General features: G+C 42.0%; 1 protein-coding gene across 2 annotated transcripts in view; it reads left to right on the top strand.

The window, feature by feature from the left end:
* The window catches only part of ST8SIA4 (ST8 alpha-N-acetyl-neuraminide alpha-2,8-sialyltransferase 4), a 98,900-nt gene that overhangs the window by 11,639 nt on the left and 73,978 nt on the right, over positions 1-13,283 (top strand). For both annotated transcript variants that reach the window (XM_065599227.1, XM_065599228.1), the window contains exon 3: positions 6,289-6,546. In XM_065599227.1, the coding sequence (XP_065455299.1) occupies positions 6,289-6,546 (258 nt within the window). The remainder of the gene's footprint in view (positions 1-6,288; positions 6,547-13,283) is intronic.

The following is a 13,283-nucleotide window of genomic DNA, read 5'->3' as shown; positions in this document are numbered from 1 at the left end:
ACATGCCTTTTTAGAGTGTGGAGGGGGGGGCATAATTAGTTAGTAATTGGAGATTGTAGCAAATCTGCTGCCTTCCCAGTTGTGACTGCTCTAGTGAGAGAGTGATTTTCAGATTGATGGTACCCTTTGCCTGCTGCCAAGTTAATTTCAGAACAGATAGCAGCTCCTGTACTTGTGGGGAGGAGACTGGTTGGCTCCCTTAGTATCTGCTGGCTGTCAGTCATATGGAGGAGACTCCACTTGCTCATGGAAATTGACACCCTCCTCATATTTTTTTCCTGAGTCCTTGCTATAATGACACGTTTCAGAGTAGCAGCCGTGTTAGTCTGTATCCGCAAAAAGAACAGGAGTACTTGTGGCACCTTAGAGACTAACAAATTTATTAGAGCATAAGCTTTCATGGGCTACAGCCCACTTCTTCGGATGCATATAGAGTGGAACATATATTGAGGAGATATATATACACACATACAGAGAGCATGAACCGGTTGTATGTGTATATATATCTCCTCAATATATGTTCTACTCTATATGCATCCGAAGAAGTGGGCTGTAGCCCACGAAAGTTTATGCTCTAATAAATTTGTTAGTCTCTAAGGTGCCACAAGTACTCCTGTTCTTCTTGCTATAGTGGATGACAGTAGGGTTGTGTGGATGGTAGTGGGGGTAGTGTCAAAGGAGAGACTGCTGTCAGGATGGGGGGGGGGTTGCAGTTGAGTTGATGAGGAGCTTATTGTCCAGGAATGACTCAAGCACATCTGAGATATACAACCTCCTAGGTGTTCAGAGTCCCACTCAGTGTGTGTGACCTTCTTCCTTCACATCCCTTACATCCCCTGTGTAAACTGTTAGGGGTTGAATCTTTTGAGGGAAAGCGAGGAGAAAATTACCCAAGTGTCTAGGGTGCTGGGTCAGGGAGCAATGAATGGAGTTTCCTGTTAAGTAAGAAGAGTGGAAGCCTGCAAAGTGCCCAGCCAGGGCTTTAGTACAGGAAAAGTCAGTAGCTGATTTTTGTATATGATCCTGCATCAATACTCGCAACTAAAATGATTGCCCTCACCTTTGTCTTCATTTGTTTGTGAAGTCCATCAATTAGAGTGTAAGTTCCTCAGAGTAGGGACCTATTGTTTTATGTGCCTTCTGTGGTGTGCCTAGCACACAGATGGGCACAGTTAAAAAAACAAAAAACAAAAAAAATTAATTGGGTTGGATAAACTTGTGCTTGCTTCATAGGCTTTGCTGCAAGCCAACAAACGACATGTGCCAAATGTACCGAATGATTCTGTAGCATCTTTCTAAAGGAGCAGTTAGCGATGTGTGAGACTTGCTAGTTGCTTTTATATATTTAGACATTTTGTTTATTCTATACAAAAATACATACAAGGACCAAATTAGAACTAAAAAGCCCAAAGTTGGGCTCAAGTGAAAAGACATGCAAGGTTTGCTATTTTTGTATTCTAATTAGAGAAATTAGTTTTAGCTACTGTCAAAATGATCCATGTGATATTTAAAAATCAGACCCTTGGTTTACAAAGATGCCTTAAGAGCAATTAAAAACACATGCAGATATTCTTGATAGTGACCATTTACTTAAAGGCAATCAGCAGCAGTTCCTTGGAGAAGTTAAACATGAATCTGTTTTTTTTAATAGCATGCAGAAAGCTCATTGCAATTACTAAATATATATACTCAACAAAGTACAGTACGCAAAGCAATTGTTAGAATTGCATAGCTATTGTCAGTTAAGTTTCTTAATGATCACTATGCATAGTGAGAGCATGAAAAGAGAGACAGAAAAATAAAAATTGGTTAATCAAATTAAAGTATGCATTTTTCACTTATTCAGAATTGTTAAAAATCAAATACACTCTCATTTATCCAAATGCCCCGGGGGACAGAGGTGATGCTAGCCCATTGGGGGCCCTAAGCAGAAATTGTTTTGGCCCCCACGCCAACACAAACTAAAAAAGCAAATGGGGGCTCCCTTGAGCTGCTCAGGACCCTAAGCAATTGCGTATTGCTGCTTATGCCTGGAGCCAGCTCTTCTGGACAATATCCAAAACTTTTAGATAACTAGGCATTTGGATAAATGGAAGTGTTATTAACTAACTTAGGACTACATGGGGGGAACTGTGTGGATTTGGATAAATAGTATTTTCAGATAACTGGAAGTATACTATACTACTTTCTGTTTGGATGTGCAGCTGAAGGCAAGCCCAGTTGTTCCCTGTGAAACAATATTTTTGGTTCTCCCTCTTAATATAAATACTTAAAAAATCTGTATTAAGGTAAGGCCACAATCTGCTTTCAGAGACGTGTGAAATTCCTATAGACTTCATTAGGAGTCAGTGTGAGGTGGGGGGGGAGGCAAAATTTGCCCCCAAAATGCTTATCTAAATCTATATTCAGCTAGATAAAGAAGGTGAGTTAATAATACCTTTTCAGAGAAAGCACCATTTAATTTAAAACAAATCGTTTTAACTAAATCTTCCATAACTAATTTTGAAATTAAGAACTTCCTCTGCGTTCCGGATGGTGTATGCTTAATGAATGGTCTCTGGTAAAGCCTTGGTAAGAATTAGGCTAATGTCTTTGCCAGGGCAGGACCTCTCAATGTAGTTCTAACAGGTTTAACACTACAGTGTTTCTGGGGTTGGTCTGGCTTCCTAGATACTTATGGTGCTCTTTGGCAAATTCGCCTCATGAATTGTTTCTACTAGAGACGACTGGAACATAAACCCTGACCCTTTCTGGAAACTAGGACTTCCAGTGCTAGCTGGCTTGGGGATGTGAATCTTCCTGGGAGATGGGTGAAAGCAGGATATGTGGTCTCTGTGGATCTTGCTGGGAGATTTGAAGTTGGGAGATTGTTCAAGAAAATGGACCAATCATTAGTGGGCTACAAATTAATCTAGAGCCTTTAAGTTCAAAAAGTCTACCCACCCAACTCTTCTTCAGTCTACACAATTCTCAGGCAGAGATTGGAGAAGCTACCATTTTTATGGTACTATGGCACAGTGCAAATATTGCATTTTGAGCTTTGTAATGATAAACTACATATTAAGAGAAAAATGCTAGCTTATTAAAAGGAGTCTATAGACTATCTCCCAGAAAGCTATAAATAAGTGTCATCGCTAATAATTATATATTGCTTATTAAATAACCTGCAGTTATGCCCACAGTTTTGATAGAAACTGAAATCAGAAGTTCATATTAAGAGCGAACTCTCCAACAAATGATCATGTCAGCAATAGCGCTATCTTGTAAACTTGTCATGTAAACAAAGCTGTAAATTGTGAATTATCTCTTATTCAAATTATTCAATACATTTATATGAAAGACTTCCATTAATTTTAATGGGAGCTGGATCAGGATCTTCATGCATTTAAAAATAATTAGATAACTAGTGAGTTTACGTTGTGAATTGCCCATATTCAAATTAATAAGTACAAGTCACAGTTCAAGCCAGGGCTCTTTCTATCTAATTTCTTTCGTGTTAATTCAGAGAAAGTTATTCCCCACTTGGATGCCTTTAACGTTTAAAAAGACACAGTAAAACAATACATGGGAAATCCTGTTTATGTGCAAATGTAGCTGCACGTTTGCTAGCACACACATAACAGCCAGGTGCCTCTTAGATATTAAAAGTGTATATCAGGGATTGAAAGTGAATCCTCCTGATCCCTCTTCCCTTATGATTCTTATTTCACTCAGGTCCCTGAGAGTCCTTTGACATTTTCACCTATTCATTGAGGCTCTCCATTGTGGCCATTGTTCTTCTAGATGTAGTCACCATCTCCTTTAAAAAGCCACAACTCTGAAGGGTGCATTCCTATGTAATGAATATTTTTATCAGGATTTTAATTCAATCTGCTCAAATGTTTTTCTTCGTTTATTCTTTTCCTAGTCATTTACATCTCTATGGCAGGTGCCCACAAAACTAGGCATATCAAACCCACAGGGCTTTTAAGTCTATTCAACTTACAGGCTGAAGAAAGTATTTATCTTGCTTTACAAAAAACAAAACAAAAATCCCTTGCCTTGCCATATACACCATTTACCAAAAGCTTAAGGCATTTAAGGTTTTAAATTCTGCTTCATTATTCTCGGTCCCTCATGCATGCTACATCATCAGATATCCTTGCTCTGATGCTACTTCATACATACACAAGAGCCCTAACATAGAATTTAAAAGTTTTCTCTTTATTTTAGTTAGGTTTAAGATATGTGAGATAACATTAGAAACACATCTTACTATGTTTCACTTTCCCTTAGGCTTTTAAGGTAAATTCCAGTGTAGCAAATGTTTTGTAACCAGTTTCATTACCAGACATTCTCTTGTATCTTGAGGCAGTGACACAGGGTAGCTGACTGGCCTACATGATGATGTTGTGTTTTTGTCCCTTCACCTCTGGAGATTATTTCCCCCCTTTCATTTCCCAGTAGGTGCTTCTAAATAGCTTGTACAGCAGTTAAAGCAGCAGGATGGTTTTCCTGGTAAGTATTGATTCTGTTCTAAGGATTAGCAATGCAGAGTCCTTAAAGTGACTATAAGAAAATGCTATTTTTACACTCAACAAAATGCTTGTTGTGCATTCAGAGTCTTATCTGCTGACTTGAATGATAAAAATACGTCTTTTACAGCTTTTTTTCTCCTGTTAGAATTGTAGAGCCAATGCTGAGGTAGAACACCTTTTTAGAGAAAGCACCATTTAATTGATAGCAAATCTGCTTTAACTAAATCTTCTTCCATAACCAGTCGTAAAATTAAGAGCCCTCTTCTGCCTTCCAGATGGTGCGTATGTGTGTGTGTGTGTGTATTTATATATATATATGAGAGAGATCTATATCTATATCTTTAATAAGCTTTAGTAAGAGTTAAGCTAATGTCTTTGCCAGGTCAGACCCTCTCAGTGTAGTTCTAACCCCACTTCCGCATTCCATTGAGCACCTGCTTAACTTTAGACATGTACTGTAGTCCCATTAACAAACGTAAGTACATAGCTGAATAGAGAGACGTAAACGTGTGCTTAAATACTTTGCTGATTCGGGATTTGTAGCTGGTAGTATTTGTACAATTGGGCTCTGACAGAGTGGACCAGATCTTTTCCAACTTGTTCATTATCAAGGAAATTGTTTACCAAGGCCCAGTCTACATGTACAGTTGCACTGGTAGTTTTAAAACGGATGTAGCTAAAACGGTGGAACTTATGCTGTGGACACTCTTAGCTTGGTTTAAACCTGGCTGTTTGGCTTGCAGAGGTGCAAGCTAAACTGACATAAACCAGATTTAAATCTTTGAGTGTCTGCACAAAGGTACTCTTAACTTGGTTTAATAGTGGCTTATTTTGGTTCATCTTAAACCCGTTCCTAACTGACTTAAGATCAACCAAAATAAGCCAATAGTAAACCAAAATAAGTGTGTACATTAGGGTTTGCACCAGTACAACTGAACTTGTTTAATGAAACCACTGCAAGTTTGTGTAGACAAGGCTTAAATTGAACTTAAACTGATTTAAGTTACAAAACTGCAATTTCTCTGTGTAGACAAGTGCTAAATTCTAATCAGTTATACATGTGCAAGCACACTGAATAATAATACCAACTTGGTGCTTAAAACTGAAGGACATGGTGATGAGAGGAACTCTGCAAATCTTTTAAAAGTGCAGTTCCAGTGTGATAATAAATCTGTAAAAAAAGACACTGTGGGGAATCCAGACTTATCTCCTTCTGATTTCCATGACAGAGATGCTCAGTTTAGAGGTTAAAAAAAATGTTTTATCTAGCTGCCAGCTCTGACAACTCGACCAAGGCTGAGACCCATGCTAGTACATTCCTTGATTTTTGACACACGAGGCTACATTCAAATCCTTGTAAATATCTTTTAACTTACCGGTTGTTAATAAAATAGAATGACAGTTTATTCTGGAATCTGTGCATTAACACACATGCCAGATAGTTTTCTAAAATACTACTCAAAACCAGTTACCGCACATATGCACTGTCCAACTTTTAAAACTTGACTCCATAGTCACTTACTTCTTTAACATATAGTGATTAGACTGTCTTTGAGTAATTGTTTGTCACATTACATTTTTTAATCAAGACCATAAGGGTTTTTAATGGAGCCCTAACATAATTTTATAGCACGTGAAATGGCATAGTCTGATATTGTGGGAATGAAAATCTGAAACCTTATGCTCTTATGTTCTATGTTTTATACCATATTACTAAAAGATGAGCTGATTGTGAGGAATGAATACTGTCTGCCTGTTTCTTTCAAAATAGGAAGAATATTCTTCGATTTTTGGATGCTGAAAGAGATGTCTCAGTGGTCAAAAGCAGCTTCAAGCCAGGAGACGTAATTCATTATGTGCTAGACAGACGTCGCACCCTGAACATTTCTCAGGATTTGCATAGCCTCCTTCCTGAAGTTTCACCAATGAAGAACCGTCGGTTTAAAACATGTGCAGTTGTGGGCAATTCTGGCATCCTCCTGGACAGTGAATGTGGAAAGGAGATTGACAACCATGACTTTGTAATAAGGTGAGCTTTCATCTGCAGCTGGGGATTATAGCCTGCTATCTGTCACTTTGGGGGGGGTGTGAGGAAACAGGCAGAAATGCTTTAACCTGAGAGATCAATTTCAGGGATTATTTGGAATTACTGAGTAATTTATCTGAAGTGATATTTTCACTGTGATACCTAAATTTAAATACATTTTTGGTATGCAAAAAACAAGATTACTTCTATATTGAAAATGAGAGGTGTGCACATTTGGAGATAGAAGACAGATTCACATTGCTCATTGCCCGTGTTTGTTCATTTGTGTTATTCCAGATACAATCATTACTCTGAATGAAGAGTTATTCCTGTAAATGGAAATTTTTTTTTCCAAAATCTCTCTTCCTGTCTCTTGGCGAGTAGTCGTGGCCTAGCAGTAAATTACTGAATTACTTTATATACGGGGGGGGAGCAAAATTTCATTGTGATGCATTGGAATTTAGTCAGATGGCTTCAGGTAAGGTAACTGAAAGCCACACACCTCACTCACTTCACATTGCTCTGAAAATATATCCCCACAGCAGGTACCAAAAGTTTCATATAATTTATTTTTTTTAGTGTAGATATTCAAACATGCTCAACCTCAACAAAATTTTGTCTTAGGACTTCACAGATCAGGGGCAAATTAAGAGCAGTTACTGCCGCCATTTGACAAGCTGTCATGATATTAACATACATAGATAGATTTAGACAAAAAAGATACTCTGCTTTTTAGGCAAAGTCTCTATTGGTATGGAACAAGGAGGGCTTAATGGTGGTGATAGAGAATTACTATATATGTAGGGTTAGCTCACATCACTGCTCCTGTTCCGGTTTTTCATAGAATCATAGAATATCAGAGTTGGAAGGGACCTCAAGAGGTCATCTAGTCCAACCCCCTGCTCAAAGCAGGACCAATTCCCAGCTAAATCATCCCAGCCAGGGCTTTGTCAAGCCGGGCCTTAAAAACCTCCAAGGAAGGAGACTCCACCACCTCCCTAGGTAACGCATTCCAGTGTTTCACCACCCTCCTAGTGAAATAGTTTTTCCTGATATCCAACCTGGACCTCCCCCACTGCAACTTGAGACCATTGCTCCTTGTTCTGTCATCTGCCACCACTGAGAACAGCCGAGCTCCATCCTCTTTGGAACCCCCCTTCAGGTAGTTGAAGGCTGCTATCAAATCCCCCCTCATTCTTCTCTTCTGGAGACTAAACAATCCCAGTTCTCTCAGCCTCTCCTCATAAGTCATGTGCTCCAGACCCCTAATCATTTTTGTTGCCCTCCGCTGGACTCTTTCCAATTTTTCCACATCCTTCTTGTAGTGTGGGGCCCAAAACTGGACACAGTATTCCAGATGAGGCCTCACCAATGTCGAATAAAGGAGAACGATCACGTTCCTCTATCTGCTGGCAATGCCCCTACTTATACAGCCCAAAATGCCGTTAGCCTTCTTGGCAACAAGAGCACACTGTTGACTCATATCCAGCTTCTCGTCCACTGTGACCCCTAGGTCCTTTTCAGCAGAACTGCTACCTAGCCATTCGGTCCCTAGTCTGTAGCAGTGCATGGGATTCTTCCGTCCTAAGTGCAGGACTCTGCACTTGTTCTTGTTGAACCTCATCAGGTTTTTTTTCTGCCCAATCCTCTAATTTGTCTAGGTCCCTCTGTATCCGATCCCTACCCTCTAGTGTATCTACCACGCCTCCTAGTTTAGTGTCATCCGCAAACTTGCTGAGAGTGCAGTCCACACCATCCTCCAGATCATTAATAAAGATATTAAACAAAACCGGCCCCAGGACCGACCCTTGGGGCACTCCACTTGAAACCGGCTGCCAACTAGACATGGAGCCATTGATCACTACCCGTTGAGCCCGACGATCTAGCCAGCTTTCTATCCACCTTACAGTCCATTCATCCAGCCCATACTTCTTTAACTTGGTGGCAAGAATACTGTGGGAGACAGTATCAAAAGCTTTGCTAAAGTCAAGAAATAACACATCCACTGCTTTCCCCTCATCCACAGAGCCAGTTATCTCATCATAGAAGGCAATTAGGTTAGTCAGGCACGACTTCCCCTTCGTGAATCCATGCTGACTGTTCCTGATCACTTTCCTCTCCTCTAAACGTTTCATAATTGATTCCTTGAGGACCTGCTCCATGATTTTTCCAGGGACTGAGGTGAGGCTGACTGGCCTGTAGTTCCCCGGATCCTCCTTCTTCCCTTTTTTAAAGATGGGCACTACATTAGCCTTTTTCCAATCATCTGGGACCTCCCCCGATCGCCATGAGTTTTCAAAAATAATGGCTAATGGCTCTGCAATCTCACCCGCCAACTCCTTTAGCACCCTCGGATGCAGCGCATCCGGCCCCATGGACTTGTGCACGTCCAGTTTTTCTAAATAGTCCCGAACCACTTCTTTCTCCACAGAGGGTTGGTCACCTTCTCCCCATGCTGTACTGCCCAGTGCAGCAATCTGGGAGCTGACCTTGTGCGTGAAGACAGAGGCAAAAAAATCATTGAGTACATTAGCTTTTTCCACATCCTCGGTCACTAGGTTGCCTCCCTCATTCAGTAAGGGGCCCACACTTTCCTTGATTTTCTTCTTGTTGCTAACATACCTGAAGAAACCCTTCTTGTTACTCTTAACATCTCTTGCTAACTGCAACTCCAAGTGTGATTTGGCCTTCCTGATTTCACTCCTGCACACCTGAGCAATACTTTTATACTCCTCCCTGGTCATTTGTCCAATCTTCCACTTCTTATAAGCCTCTTTTTTGCGTTTAAGATCAGCAAGGATTTCACGGTTTAGCCAAGCTGGTCGCCTGCCATATTTACTATTCTTTCTACACATCGGGATGGTTTGTTCCTGCAACCTCAATAAGGATTCTTTAAAATACAGCCAGCTCTCCTGGACCCCTTTGCCCTTCATGTTATTCTCCCAGGGGATCCTGCCCATCTGTTCCCTGAGGGAGTCAAAGTCTGCTTTTCTGAAGTCCAGGGTCCGTATTCTGCTGCTCTCCTTTCTTCCTTGTGTCAGGATCCTGAACTCGACCATCTCATGGTCACTGCCTCCCAGGTTCCCATCCACTTTTGCTTCCCCTACTAGTTCTTCCCTGTTTGTGAGCAGCAGGTCAATAAAAGCTTTGCCCCTAGTTGGTTCCTCCAGCACTTGCACCAGGAAATTGTCCCCTACACTTTCCAAAAATTTCCTGGATTGCCTGTGCACTGCTGTATTGCTCTCCCAGCAGATATCAGGGTGATTAAAGTCTCCCATGAGAACCAGGGCCTGCGATCTAGCAACTTCTGCTAGTTGCCAGAAGAAAGCCTCGTCCACCTCATCCCCCTGGTCTGGTGGTCTATAGCAGACTCCAACCACGACATCACCCTTGTTGCTCCCACTTCTCAACTTTATCCAGAGACTCTCAGGTTTTTCTGCAGTATCATACCGGAGCTCTGAGCAGTCATATGCCTCTCTTACATACAACGCAACTCCCCCACCTTTTCTGCCCTGCCTGTCCTTCCTGAACAGTTTATATCCATCCATGACAGTACTCCAGTCATGTGAGTTATCCCACCAAGTCTCTGTTATTCCAATCACATCATAGTTCCCTGACTGTGCCAGGACTTCCAGTTCTCCCTGCTTGTTTCCCAGGCTTCTTGCATTTGTGTATAGGCACTTAAGATAACTCATCGATCGTCCCTCTTTCTCAGCATGAGACAGGAGTCCTCCCCTCTTGCGCTCTCCTGCTTGTGCTTCCTCCCAGGATCCCATTTCCCCACTTACCTCAGGGCTTTGGTCTCCTTCCCCCGGTGAACCTAGTTTAAAGCCCTCCTCACTAGGTTAGCCAGCCTGCTGGCGAAGATGCTCTTCCCTCTCTTCGTTAGGTGGAGCCCGTCTCTGCCTAGCACGCCTTCTTCTTGGAACACCATCCCATGGTCGAAGAATCCAAAGCCTTCTCTCCGACACCACCTGCGTAGCCATTCGTTGACTTCCACGATTCGACGGTCTCTACCCCGGCCTTTTCCTTGCACAGGGAGGATGGACGAGAACACCACTTGCGCCTCAAACTCCTTTATCCTTCTTCCCAGAGCCACGTAGTCTGCAGTGATCCGCTCAAGGTCATTCTTGGCAGTATCATTGGTGCCCACGTGGAGAAGCAGGAAGGGGTAGCGATCCGAGGGCTTGATGAGTCTCGGCAGTCTCTCCGTCACATCGTGTATCCTAGCTCCTGGCAAGCAGCAGACCTCTCGGTTTTCCCAGTCAGGGCGGCAGATAGATGACTCAGTCCCCCTGAGGAGGGAGTCCCCGACCACCACCACCCTCCTCCTCCTCTTGGGAGTGGTGGTCGTGGAACCCCCATCCCTAGGACAGTGCATCTTTTGCCTTCCAATCGGTGGAGTCTCCTTCTGCTCCCTTCCCTCAGATGGGCCATCTAGTCCACTCTCCGCATTAGCGCCTGTAGAGAGAACATGGAAACGATTGCTCACCTGTATCTCCATTGCTGGTGCATGGATGCTCCTCTTTCTTCTTCTGGAGGTCACATGCTGCCAAACCTCCTCACAATCCTTCTGTCCCTGCTGCGCCTGCTCTGAATCTTCAGAACATTGTGGCCGTAGAAGCATCTCCTGACGTCTGTCCAGGAAATCTTCATTTTCCCTTATGCAACGCAGAGTCGATACTTGTTTCTCCAGCCCTCGAACCTTCTCCTCCAATATGGAGACCAGCTTGCACTTTGTACAGACAAAGTCGCTTCTGTCCTGCGGAAGAAAGACAAACCTGGCACAACCTGTGCAGGTTACAACAGCTGATCGCTCACCTTCCATATCACCGTCCTCTTAGGAGCTTCCTTAACTGTTGCAGGAACTACTCAGAGAAACCTGCAGATGAAAGCCTCAGTGCGCTCTCCCCACGCGAACTCCCAGGCAAACTCCCGCTGTTAGCCTCTGCTGTTCGCCGCTCAGCTGGTTCGCTGCTGACTGCCCTTATATACCAGTCAGGCCCACTCAAGGCCCACCAACACAGCCCCCCTAATGCAGCACTTTTCCTTTTCTATTTTGTACAAAGCTGGTGGAAACTTGAAACGGACAGTGTCTATGAAAGGAAAAATTATAGTTCTTTTCTTTTCATAATATTAAGGCTGGGAGTTTCAAAAGCTTTCAGTGGAAGTTGGACATCTAGCTCTCTTAGGCAGCTTTGAAATAAATACATCGCCCTTTTTCTAGTAGTAACAATTGCAGGAATTATTGAGTAGTATTTTCTTCAAAGGCACAATTTTAGGCTTGAATAGAGAAACACAGCAAGTTTTTTAAGACTTAAGAAAACCTCATTAGTATATTGGACAATGTGAAATACATTTCATCGTTATGCACTTCATCACAGCTACTTATCCCATTTTATGATCACTTGTATTAATCTGCGAAAAGAGCACTTTTCCAAAGATACTAATAAAAATGGATACAAATCCTTTGGACTCTTTTATGGAAAAATGCTGCCTGTCATTTAGGGTTGCCAAAGACCTCAGATGCTCCTGCACCTTGCTAACTGAAGGGCCTGACTTTTGTTTTGGATAGTGACACTGCAGAAAGCTGGGAGGACAGAGACAAGAAAATTATAAAGATTTGGAAGCTATATTATGTCTTTCTTCACACTCCACCTTTCGTCTCTCTGTTCTGTCCTACAACACGTGACCAAAACACTGCGCACACAGATATAGGAGCTATATTTTATTTTGGAGTTTTTCCAGTGACTGGCCAGAGACTGCCCTTTCCTTTTCCATGCATGTTCGACTCGTACTCTGAACGCTTTGATTCTGCCAGGTTAGAACTCCTGCTTATAGCCAAGAGAGTTCATTATAAACAGTCCATTGCACTTAGCCTGTAGCTTTTTTTTGTTGACGTTATGCCCTCTTGCAGGTTTAATGTGTTTGACTTGACAAGCTGCATAATGATGCAGATACTATACTTTCTGCAGGAAGTTCTTCTGTGTGAAGCCAAACTCATGATTGTCCCTCAAAAAGGCCTGGATTCAGCAAAGTACCTAAGCACGTACAGTATTTAACTTTAATCGTGTGCTTAATTCCTGTTGAAGTCAAAGAACCGCCGATGCCTATCCCCAAAACACATCTTAGCTAGTAGTGAAACCAGAGGATGAGATTTAATATGAATTTTGAACTAACAAAGAATTTGAGCTCTGTGGAATAAAGGAAGTACGTTTGCAAAGGTTTAATTTACAGAAATTAGCCTGTGAATAAAAGGAAAATGATAAAGCTCAATATGAACATCAGGAAGCAAAACCTGCAATTTAGATTGGAGGCACATGTATCACGTCAATGCAGTCCCATCGCATCAGAGGGACTAGCCATAATAATCAGTATCCTTAGTATTCCAGAATAGGGTCAGATTAGCCAAGAGTGAATCCTTCATCTGAACAAGAGGCAAGGAAATGGGTGTGACACTTTGGAGTATGTATGGTACAGAGATTTTATTCACTGGTCAGACCTTAACACTCTTCAGAAGTGCACAGAATGTGTATGGCTAAACTGCATTCAGAGACTTTTCACTGCTTAAAGTATGCAGTAAGGAAGTCCTTTAGGAATTATGGGAGAAGAGTGAATAGATCTCTTTGCTAGGAGAAGGAGAAAAAGGAACATAATAAAAGTAAACAGCACTCTATGCTTCCTTCATGCTGAATAATTGTATTGCTGTAAGGGCTCAGGTATGAACTCCATGATCTGAC

This window comes from Chrysemys picta, chromosome 6 (assembly GCF_011386835.1).
Source record: "Chrysemys picta bellii isolate R12L10 chromosome 6, ASM1138683v2, whole genome shotgun sequence".
Taxonomy (NCBI): Eukaryota; Metazoa; Chordata; order Testudines; family Emydidae; genus Chrysemys; species Chrysemys picta.
The sequence above is the reverse complement of the archived record's forward strand: the minus strand, read 5'-3'. Positions and strand labels throughout refer to the sequence as shown.